The 12,459-nt window shown below is 44.4% G+C and overlaps 1 protein-coding gene across 1 annotated transcript in view; it reads right to left on the reverse strand.

Annotated features, from left to right (window-relative positions):
* Positions 1-12,459, reverse strand: part of CCDC146 (coiled-coil domain containing 146) — a 1,030,007-nt gene that overhangs the window by 303,774 nt on the left and 713,774 nt on the right. Inside the window, exon 15 of the mRNA XM_085654014.1 lies at positions 5,420-5,648. Within this exon, the coding sequence (XP_085510140.1) occupies positions 5,420-5,648 (229 nt within the window). The remainder of the gene's footprint in view (positions 1-5,419; positions 5,649-12,459) is intronic.

Genomic DNA, 12,459 nt, shown 5'->3' on the forward strand with positions numbered 1-12,459 from the left:
TTTCTGCTTCTCACACTGTGAGAAAGCAGGAAGGATATGCCTGGTTGGGACGGGCGGGTCAGTGAGGAGTGGCTTGCCCAATGCTACGAGCCTGGACTGTCTGAGGGCCGACCAAACCAGTCATGAGCACTCTCACTTTGCGGAGGGGAGGGAGGCTGCCTGTGGCTGCTTCCTGTTCAGGAGAGCAGCATGAAAATGCAGGACCCGGCCAGGAGCTGATGCGGCTCGGGAAGGTACGATTGTTTTAATTTTAATGAACCCGCGCGACCCCCCCTACCCACCCCCCACCCGAGAGTCATGCCCGCTGCGACTGCCTTACACTACAGATCGTTTGCAGAGAGGAGAGGATGGGCAGAGGTGTTAAGGAATCTGCGGCTAGACTGTGTCTCTACCAGATAATACGTTAAGGAAGGCAAGTAGCTTTTTCATCTGATCGAGACATCTTGCCACAGATTCCTTAATTTTTTAATGAAATACCATAGCTATACCCACCCGGATCGGGGTCTGCGAACCAATCCAACAAAACTTTCCAAAGAGAACTAGCTGGTAGAAATTAACCACAGACCAGACATGCGTAGGTATTAGATGAAAAAAAGCATGGCTCCTTTTAAAAACTGTGGCAATGACCACACACAATGTAAATAAGAGACATCCCACAGGCACGAAAAAACCCACACTCAAGGGGAACAAGATAAAAAGGTGTCCGAAGACATCTGACATCAGTCAGACACTAGCATTTAAGCCCCAAAGGGTAAGTGAGCCCTTGAACTAGAGGGGCCAAAAGGCAAAGTGAATGTCATGTAACCAGTATTCTCTAAATCAGTAAAGAAATATCTGAAGGAATACTAACCTATTAACTCTAGAAAAGAGGAGCTTGCAGAACCCGTTCTCATAAAACCAAGAGGAATAACCCATCCATTGCAAGGTCTGGAATACCAAACCAAGTATCAAGGTAGATTAACATCATAATCCATCCTTGAAACAAACATAATTTCGCCAAATTGACCACTCGAAGTTTCACATAATGTATAGTGCCTGTTGAAATGGAAAGATGATAATTAGCAGATATGAATCTGTCATGAAAATATAACAATTATGTCAAGATCCATATCAGCAGATTCTATGCATATATATAGATCCGAATCCAAAGTTGCACAGAAGAGAGATGCAAATCTCATCTTCACAATAATTGTTTTTTTACATGAAGCAGAATCATAACTCAGCATGTATAAACACATATACAACACACTTGTGTATCCTTTGTGCACACATGTGGATAAATGGATCTGAAAAACCAACTTCAAAGTACCATACATTATAGTATCAAGAGAGAAATTGCACCCTAAACGAAACACCTTGGATGATTTAGCATCAAGATAATGTGGCCTGCCAAAAGTATCTTAACAGACTGGTAATACGCAATGAAAAGCTACATGAAAATGACACCTTGCTATCAGCAAGCCCCTACGACAACACTTGGCCTAGAAGGCCAAGATGAATACAATAAGCCAATTACCTGGAAATTACTCAAAAAAGGAACCCAGTTGGAATAATTGTCCATAAGACAAACATGCCAAAATCAAATCTGACCATAAGACAGACAAGCGCCTAACTAAGCATATTTTAGTTCTCCAAGAACAATGAAGCACCAGGTCATAACCTCACACTATGATCCTTTAAAAGACTGAGGTACAGAAAATAACAAATGCCCAATAAAGAAAGGAAACAGGGAGACAGATAACATCCAATCTCCAGACAGGAAAGGTATTACTATCAATAGTACCAGTGCCAAAGAACAAAGAAATATCCATGATGTTCTTAAAGTGAAGGAGGATCAAAAAGCTAACCTTCTCTTCTGATGAAATCTTCCCAACCATGTAATGCACAGCTGTAAACAACCATAAGGCAACAATTTCAACACTGTATCTCAGGTAATCTCAGAAGCAGAGCTCAGGGGACAACCATGTTCTAAAATTGAGCATAGTAATAAGCATCACCTGCAGAAATGAAGAAAACAAAGACTAAGTATTCAGAAGAATACACACCAGACACCCTGATCTTGCCAGATGTATCGCCTCCAGTCAAGAGGAACACACTTTCATAGAACAAATTCTTATGAACATGTAAGTGAACTCAACACATAATAAAGCCGGCATGAGCCCCTCACCGGGAATCATAGCCTAAAATTCATTCAATGTAAAATCTATCCATGCACCACCTGAATTCAATGAAAAGTGTACTCCGCTAAGTAGCGAAAGTGAATGCATTGGACAAACCAGAGACAAAAATTACCCTGAAGTGGAAATTCAGAGTATTTACAAAAACAAGTATACACTCTGTATACAAAGTCTCAACATTGGCGTAAGTAATATGCTTCTATAAGAAATATTGCAAGTCAGAGTATTGCATACCAGCATTACCAAATTGCTTCGAAAGAGGCATGTGAATAGGTAAAATTCCTAACCGGAAGACACATCACTTGCAAATGACCTCTTGAGCAAGAAGCCCAGTATCAGAGGAAAAAAGAAAAAGGAGAACATTTTCCTCAGGTATCCTTATACCATCTAAACTGTTAAAGACAGTATTGAAAGAAAAAACATCTGCAACTCGCAGAAACACCAACCAGGTGTAACCAGAAGCGGGACATGTCAATGCCCTAACAAAGGTAGGCCTTTGAGAAAATAAAAAAAACAGTATCACCTATACAACTCAAGTATAAGGTCCTAATTAAAGAACATATGACAGAGAAAGAGTAATTAAGACTATCACTTCTCCTATCTCGGAAGCATCTCAATGCCGAATCTGCCTGAGCCCCAAAAAGATGGGTGCCGTCAAAGGGCATATCAACTAAAGTCACCTGTACAGCATCTGAAAACCTGAAGCTCTTAACCATGCAGGACGCCAGAGCGCCACCGAAGATGCCATGGCCCTACGTACTGAATCAGTAGTATCCATGCCATATTTGATTACCAGCATAGCTGCCTGCTGTCCCTCTCTTATCAGGTGTTCAACATCAGAACGGAGGTTATCCGATAAACGATGGTAACATGGTCTGCAAGGTATCCCACAAAGAATGGGTAAAACGCCCAAGAACACAAGACGTGGTGGTGGATCTCAACGCAGAACTAGCAGAAGCAAATATGTGTCTGCCACATGCATCTTGACTCCTAGATTCTTTATTTAATAGAGTCTTAGGTGCAGAATCCACATCCTTTGAGTCTGTAGCAGCCTGAAATACAAGGCTACAAGTGGTAGGATGCCTGAGGAGACAAACTGGATCTCCTGGAGCAGGTAGGTGCCTACGAGTAGTGTCCACCGAGACCCTTGAATTAGGCTTGGCCCATGTTCCTAACAATATGTCAAACAGGGCCTCACTGTATGGAAAAACAGACTCTTCTCCCAACTGTCCTTGGTAAAGGACCTCCATCAGAGGGTCAGTGGACTTCTCCACCATAGGCAGTGACAAGTCCAAAACTGCCGCCACTTTCCTCAACACATCTGCAAAGGAAGCACTTGCATCAGTTTGCTAGATGAGGAGTGAAAAATAGCCCTGAGACTGGAGAGGACCCCAGCCTACTAGCCTCACCAAGAGCAGCTATCCAACTCTCCACCACTTGAGATGGAATAACCTCAGAGATGGGCTGAAAGAGCTCAGACCCCCTTACAACACCCATTAAAAGGTGACTCTCCGAAGTCTCATCCTGAGACACAAGGGAAAATGCCACATTCCCCTCAGTTTGCTCTACCGACTCCGCACCCAACACTGGATGGTGAGAAGGCGATGCTTTGACATCAGAGGAGGAAAACTTTGATCGGCGCAGCCAACATCAATATCAGAGTCAGCTGATCAACAACAGATGCCAAAGGGCTGTGTACTGGTGCCGTAACAGAGTCGGCCGACGCCGACCAGGGTCGACCTGAAGACTCAAATGGCCCAACCACTACAGAGGACGAATCCACCAGCGTGGTTCAACTCACCTCCTTGGGGCCCTAGGGCGCTCCAGTGGCAGATGGAGGACCAAAGATGAGGTGTAGCCAGTTATAATACTCACTCATCTGGGCCATCAAAGCCCTGGCTCCCAGAAAGATGGGGAGACTTGGGCGGAGTCGTGAACAGCCTCCTCAACCAGCAAGCAGGGGGGGAGCCGTGGGAGACGGAGTCTTCACGCAGTGACGTCGGGGGTGCAGCGACTTCAAACGCCTGCGCTTACCCATGGACGTTTCTGATGTACGATGTCCTGGAGAACAGCTCCGGCTACTAGAACGGCCTTCCGAACTGACCTCCAGAGGAGAAGAAGAAGAACAAGGCCGCAATGTCTCTGAGGACTGAAACAGACATGCCACCAGCAACTTCATAAGATGTTCCTTGAGCGCTTTCGGCTTCAGTCTCTGGCAGGAGCCGCAATCTACGGAGTCATGGTATTCCCTCAAACACCACATACAAATGGTATGTGGGTCTGTAACCAACATCTACCGAGTACAAGTCACACAAGGCTTAAAGCCTGATGACATTGAGGAAAGGCACACTATTCACACTAACAAAAAGCTGTCGAAATAGGCCAGGAAAAAACAGCCTGAGGAACTTCTGCTCCAGATCTGCATTGCAGCATGGAAAAGAAGAAACTGACAATGGTAGGAACAGCAATGAAGTATGAAGGAGAGGGTGGATCTGCTGGTAATAATCAGCTGCCCTATAATTTAGCATATCAACTTTTTCTAAGTTCTTAGAATGACATTGCAGTCAATCAAGACAGTTAATATAATTCTTTTTGAAGGGGTGTCAACCTATCTTCATGAAAAAGCCTCTTTTCAATGAGAAGTGCAGCTTATGCAAATGCACTGTCGTGGGAAAAGGGGGTGAAGCCCGCCGCACTTTTATGGAGAAAACACGTAGATTACAAAGAAGTGATGCCTTTTTATTCTGTTTACACAGAAAATTTCAAATATGCACCTCGTATTTGGACAATAGTATATATTCGTTTTTCCTTCCTTCCATTCCATTACATGCATTGCGTTCATTGTGTTGAAAAAAAACGATTGATGGAAAAGTAAATATAAAATTACTAACCTTGTGACTCCAATTACTATGTGAATTTAACTAGGGCTGGGAGGAACTCGTGGAGTTTCACTCCGCTGAATTCCACGGAGTTACATAAAAACTCCGCGAGATTCTGCGGAGTTACGCAAATTGGTGAATATCGGCATGTCCCACTGCTTGTGCTGCACTGAAAAATCAGTGCAAACAGCACAACATGGCGTCCTCAACCAACTCCACCGACGGAGCTACATTTATCACCCACCCCTAAATTAAACTGGACGGTAAGTAGAGTCCATTTTGAAGTTTCACAGTTGCTCAGTAAAAATCTATTTCTATGAGAATGACAAGTGAATCATGAACCAGCTGTCAAATCCTCCTCACCTGAATCAGGAGCGAGACCACCTCTGCTTCCAGCGCTCTTTTGTTCGGCAATGTTTTCCGAACTTGTTCAACTTTTCGTTTTTCTTCTGCAAGTTTCATCTTCAGAAAACGAATCTTTTCGTCCATCGCCTGGACCTCGATGTCGCCATTTCTTGTCAACATTTCTTGAATGTTTATTTTCTCGTAAAAAATACACACCTCTTCCTCTCGCTCTATCAATTGGACTCCCCTGTGTGAAATCAAAACATTTGCAATGGAAAAGCGTCAACACATCACATTTCACGGTCTTTCAAATATTTTATTTAGTAAAAGTAGGTTCAAGGATGCAAAAGGACGTATCTACATTTCAGAGAAGTGTGCAAAACATCACAGAATACATTAATGAGGGGTCGATTTGTAATTACTTGTGTATACCATGAGCATGTAAATTAACAGAACAGGTCAATTTGTCAAGTCACACAATGTAAAACACTAAAGAAATAAAAGGAGGTAATATCGGACACATACATTTAAAACATGAACGTTTTTTCTACAGGACATTTAATAGAAGGCTGCTTAAAATGTTATGAAGCAACATCAACATAGTACAATCAGCATAGAGGATGATGAATTGGATAGAAGGGCTCCTTAACTGTTTACGTGATGAGGAACCACTTTTATAAGAATTTAAAATGTTTACCAGAACAAACCCTGGTGTGTGGGTCTCTGGCTTAACGTTACCTTGGTCACATAAGCAGCAGAGATTTCCACCCCACCCCTGCTACATTCAGAATGAGGCACTCGCTATGCGTGGGCAATCAACTGGTGCGATATATATCGCACCTGAAAAAGAACAACTCCAGTGATTTTAATTTATTGAGTGTGATAATACCACACAATGGCCCTCATTATTAATAGAACATTAAAAAGTGATCCACGTGTTTGGGCCTGGCTCGCAATTACAAGTGGTGCGATGTTGATTGCACACAGTGATTACCAGGAGCAATCGTAATCATACCATGCCTTACATTTCAGCAAGTCAAACTTGTGTAGTAGCTTTTTCAAAAATGTTCAAATGTGGTAAAATAATTTTCGAAAATGTATGCTTTTTAATGATGCATGAGGGTGTAACTGATGATTTAATGTTACACTTGAAACAAATGTGTTATGTCACTTTAAAGCGTAATAAATATTGTGAAGTAGTTATAACACATTTTAGTGCAAAACCAGATGTTTAAAAATGGATGTGGTGTTCTGCTCATGTTTCTCCTGCTCATTCCCCTTCCCAATCAGTGTCCTGCTGCAAACCATTTCTCTCCTTGTTTCCGCCACGGAGCATCAAGTGAATAACGTCAAATATTGAAAGATGAACAACTGTATTAGAAAGCATCTATTTTGAATGACACTTCCATAGTCTACCAGTCGCGGCCGGCATGACTCGCGGGTGCGGGGTTAATTAAAATAATAAACTTACCTTCCGGGGTCTCACGTCGTCTGTGCTCCTGAGCTGCTCTCCTGCTGTCCTGCCTTCGGCAGGAACAGAGAGCAGGCGGCCTCCCTCCCCTCCACTAAGTCAATCTGGTCGGGACGGCTCCTAGCCAGGCGCCAATTGGGAGGCCATTTTCTCCATGTTCGCTGCATTGCAGCCTACATGGAGAAAGGGCAGAGTGCGCAATAATGGTTTGGTCGGGCCTCAGCAGTGGGCAAGCTACTCCCCTCCTGCCCTAGAGCAAACCGGACCACCCGTCCACCCCCAATCAAGCCTTTCTGCTTTCCCGCAGTGCGAGAAGCAGAAACATAAAATGGTAGTTATTACCATTTTATGTTACTGCTTCTCACACTGCGAGAAAGCAGTAGGGCGACGCTCCTCGGCCCTGGTGGAGGAGCCGCCCCGGTCGTCTACCTAAAATATCATTTTCAAGTACTTCCGCTGAAATTTACGTTTTAGACGTGCTAATTCTATGAGGTACTGTTAAAGAATTGTTTAATTTTTATGTGGTGCATCTCCAGAGCTTAGTTGCTGAAGAAGCAGGTGGAAGATTTCTCTTAACGTAGGAAATGGGTTAGTAGTAGAGATTTAGAATATTACATTGCTGTTTCTGATTTGCCAATGTGACCCTAACCACAATCATACCATGTTGAATTTGCAGAATCTATTAATAGTTTGTGTGAGTTTTGTATAAAAGCCTCTTGGTCTTAGGATCTGGGGCTCTTGCTTTTGTTTCTATTTGTACATGCTGCTGGGCATTTTGCTAAGACAGTCCATTTTATGAGTTTAGCTTTTGAGTTTTACCTAGATTTGACTAATTAGCGTTTTAGAACACTGTTTGGGCCTTCATGGTAAATTATGTAATTTTCAATGTACCTCTTTTATTAATAATTCTGTAATAAATCAAATATCCCCCCTATATATATAGATTTTATTTAGTTTTACTCTGCTAAATTATCAATAGGAGTGTAGCCCCTTCCTGCTAGATCAACCACAGATCCTGGAATCGAATTTCTTAGGTAAAATATGGGGTGTTTAAAATATTGTTCAGATGATTATTGGGGTTCAGCTCCCACACCTCCCAGAATTTAACAATGGGAAAACTCTAAAGTTTAAAGAGTTTATTTTATAAACCTCGTGTCCTAAGATGCAGTGCTTTGGCTAACATAAGCAGACAAATGATTAAGATCAAAACCATCAGCATAGTTACAATACCATAGGAGATGAAAGGAGTAATCATACTAAAATGACAGTGGATCTCAGCCACCTTCCTTTCCCTAGCAAACTAATATTATTATTATTAGACTAGTAAAAGGTCTCTAGGCTTGAATGGGGAACCCCATACCGTAAAGATCAGCTCAGTGGGATCACATCACAGGATCAGCTAGGCTCTGGTCCTGGGAAAGCTCTTCTTCCGAATGTAATGAAAAAACATGTAACACAGCAATATTAAAAGCACCCGACTTTCAGTTATTTGCAGCTGCGTGCGTGTTATGGCTAAATAGTGGGCCGATCAACCTGAACCCAACAACATGCACCGTCTAGCGACCCAGACTGTTTCTTTACACGATGTACAGACCAAGGTCGCTGCTCACTGTTCGGGATGTGAACAACAGACAGTTCTCATGTGAAGCAAAGTCGAGCAAGCATTTTCTCGATTAATAACAAGTGACTACAGTGTCGTGTGCAAAAGCAGCAAACGCGGCAAGATTGCTTTCTAACATCTAACGCGGTTGTGCTAACTTATGATTGTAAGTATATAGATAGCAATCTTCACTACAAGCTCTGGTCAAGAACTATCTTATCTGCATGAAAAAATGTAAAAGGAGGTTTGGAACTAAGAGCTTTCAACTCGCTCTCCATCCTAGTGGTTGTGACTAAAGATCTAGTTTTAAAAGCTAGAAACCTTATGGGACAACTATGCAGAGGTTCAAAGGGTGAACACATCAAAAACGTGAGAACCAAATTCAAATCCCACTGAGGCATAATAAAAGGAGTGGGAGGAAACCTATTAGTGAGACTCAATGAATCTCATAACTTTTGGAGATTTAAACAAGGAGGGTTGATCGGGTAAACGGAGAAAAGCCAACAAGGCAGATAAGTTGCCCTTAACAGTTGCCACTGCAAGACCCTGTTACACCAAGGAAAGAGGAAAAACTCAGAACATCAGATAAATTGGCCTTCAAGGGGTCAATAGACTTCTCTCCACAGCATTTCACAAATCTTGCCCACCTACCACAATAAAGAGATTTGGTGGAGTGTCTTCTGGCTGATAAAATAACGTTCACTAAATCCAGTGGGAGAGAGAAAGAACTCAGGTTGCCCCGTTCAATCTCCAGGCATGAAGGTACAGGCTCTGGTGGTGGGGGTTGTAGAAACTGCCCCTGCGATTGCAAGAGGAGGTGTGCCCTGAGAAGTAGAGGGTGCAATGAGAGGTAAAGGAGGTCTGTGTACTATACCCTTCACGGCCAAGCCGGTGAGATCAATATGACTTGGGCCCGGTCTTAGCTAATCTTCCTCAGAACTCAAGGAATCAAGGGTATGGGGGAAATGCGTAAAGAAGCTGCGAGCCCCAATCTAACTGAAATGCATCCCCCAACACTCCCCGCATCGGATACTGGAGACTGCAGAATGGTGGGCAGTGCACATTATCTTGAGTAGCAAACAGGTCCAACCGAGGAAACCCTGCATCCTGAAAATGTGAAGAACCACCAATCGTGATCGGCCAAATATTGCCAACTGAGACTGTCTGCAGCACATTCAGCTCCCCAGCCAGATGATTTGCAATTACAAAAATCTGATATTCCTGAGCCCAGGACCACAGTCGTACAGCCTCTCTGCAAAGAAGATACAACCCTACTCCTTCCTGTTTGTTGATGTACCACATCACAGTAGTGTTGCTTGATAGGGCCTGAACCGACTAACTGTGAAGGGAAGGAAGGATAGCCTTAAGAGCCAAACGTATCGCTCGCAATTTCAAAAGATTGGTGTGAAACAATCTTTCCTCTGGAGACCAAAGACCTTTCACCTACAGATCCCCAGATAGATCCCCATCCTAAAGTGGAGGCATCAGTTATCACTGTGGCCACCGGAAAAGGAGGGTGAAACAGCTACCCTTGAGACAGGTTGCCTGGAACACTCCACCATCGCAGATCCACTGCAGTGTTTCTGGAGATTGACCACGTCCTCGGGATATCCATAGTGTTGAAACCACTGCCTGCGGAGGCACCACTGGAGGGCCCTCATATGCCAGCGTGCATGGTTGACCAACAGTATGCAGGACGGTAAACCGAGCAGGCGCAAAACATTCATTCTGAAAAAAGTGGAATCTTAGCCTGGATGACCTGAATCCTCTGTGGATGCAGGAAGGCACGACTCACAGTAGTGTCCAGTACTGCCGCGATGAACAGTTTGCCCCGAGCGGGCACCAGGTGAGATTTGGGTACATATATCGAAAACTCCAAGCTGAACAGCAGCTGTGTTGTTACCTGCAAATGATGCAGCACTATCTCTGGCTACTTTGCTTTGAACAGCCAGTTGTCCAGATAGGGAAAAACAGTAATCCCCGGCCATCTGAGATGTGCTGCTACCACCACCATCACCTTTGTGAAGACCCAAGACGTGGAAGTAAGACCGAACAGAAGGACCGCAAACTGATAATGTTGAGACCCCGCCGTAAAACTGAGATACTTCAGATGCAAATTCAGGATGGGAATGTGAAAATACGCATCCTGTAAATCGATCAACACCATCCAGTCTTCCATCTCCAGCACAAGAAGAGCCTAAGCCAGGGTCAACATTTTGAACTTCTACTGTTTGAGATAAAACAACCATTCTTTTGGGGAATCAGGAAGTACTGGGAGTAGCACCCTTGACCCCTTTTCTGCTCTAGAACTAACTTGATTGCACCCTTTTGAAAAGCAGGGGATACTCTTCAGAGCAAAGGCTTTGACGGGGACATAAAGGAGGGGGAAGCTCCTGGAAGGGTAGGGCATACCCATTTGCTATGATATTTAACACCCAGCGGTCTTTAGTAACCGACCGCCAATGAGATCGAAATTAGGCCACCCGTCCTCCCACGGAGCTGCATGCTCTACGACATCGGAGCTAGAGCTGCTTCCCTGTAACACTGGTTGGAGATGGGCAAGAGGAGGGGGAGGAGGAGGACACTTATTTTCAGGCTGAACCACGCATATGACCTCTGCCCTTTCCCCTGTAGGACCTGTACAAGGGATTTGCCTACTGCTGCTGTGGTTATCTGCCATGAAAGGACAAGTTTTTCACAAAGCCACAAAACCTGCAGAACTGTCCGAAGCTCCTGGGATGGGTCTTGAGCCTTAAAGACCTTGCTGTAGCCTTGCTATCCTTAAAGTGCTGCAGCGCAGAATCCACTTTAACCCCAAACAAGATGCACCCATCAAAAGCAACGTAGTTTGAACACCAGGCGAGAAGCCTGAACCTCGCAACCAGGCATGACTTCTCGTCGCCACAGATGACACCATTGCACTGGCCACAGAATCCGAAGTGTCCAGCCCAGATTGTATTACATGGCAGGCAGCAGCCTTGGAATCTGACAATAGTTTCGACAAATGCCCTTGAACCTCCGTGGGCAACTTCGGTACAACCTCCTTGGCTGAGTCCAAGAGGGCATGGATGTATAATGACCCAAGAGACGTGCCATTCGAGGATTTCAGGGCTTTACTCCATGATGAGAAAAACTTTCTTAGCCGACTGCTCCATACGTTTTGATTCCCCATCAGCAGGCGTAGATGGAAAAGACTCTGCCAACAGTTTAGTAGAACAAGATGCCTAGATCACCAAGCTTTCCGGTGAAGGATGGGAGGACGGAAACACTGGATCCCCAGGAGCAACCTTGTATCTTCTAGCCACCGTCCTGGAAACAGCAGTGGTGACCATTGGTTTCTGCCAAACATCCAAATCCAAAATGGGCTATAATAATGCCTCATTGAAGGACAGCAATGGTTCTGACGCAGAAGTTGACTAATGAAGAACCTCTGTAAGAATGTTGGATTTCAACTCTGCTTTGGGAAGAGGCAACTCCAAAAGGTTCACAGCCTTTTGAATCACAACATGGTATGTGGTCACCTGAGGATGTGGCAGGCACTTAGGGGACGTCAACTGCCACTAAGAGGAGGTGTCCAGGCCACTAACCTTTTGCAAGCCCTTCCATGTTCATCCTGATATTCCTCTTCCTCCAACAGCCTTTGAGCCTTTTCTGAGATCACATCATCCAGATCGGCTTCGGCAGTGCCAGACGCAGCGTCTGTGATTTCGGAAACGGATTTGAAGGAGGATCCACAGGAACAGGGGTTTACGTCGGCCGAGACTGAACCAGTGCTGGTTAGGATCCAGAAGGTGCCGGAGAAGAACCATCCAATGGAACTCGATCCTCTAGAGACTGCAACAGCGTTGATAACCTTGGTGTCGGAAGAGGCCAACTCCCTGTAGTCATGAAAGGTATGAACAGTGCCTGGGGAAAATGAGGATGAAATCATCCAGAGAATAGGCTAATGGACCCATGGGGCCAGCAGGCACATCAGTAGGGTTTGCA

The sequence above is a fragment of the Triturus cristatus genome, chromosome 4_1 (genome assembly GCF_964204655.1).
Source record: "Triturus cristatus chromosome 4_1, aTriCri1.1, whole genome shotgun sequence".
Lineage (NCBI taxonomy): Eukaryota > Metazoa > Chordata > Amphibia > Caudata > Salamandridae > Triturus > Triturus cristatus.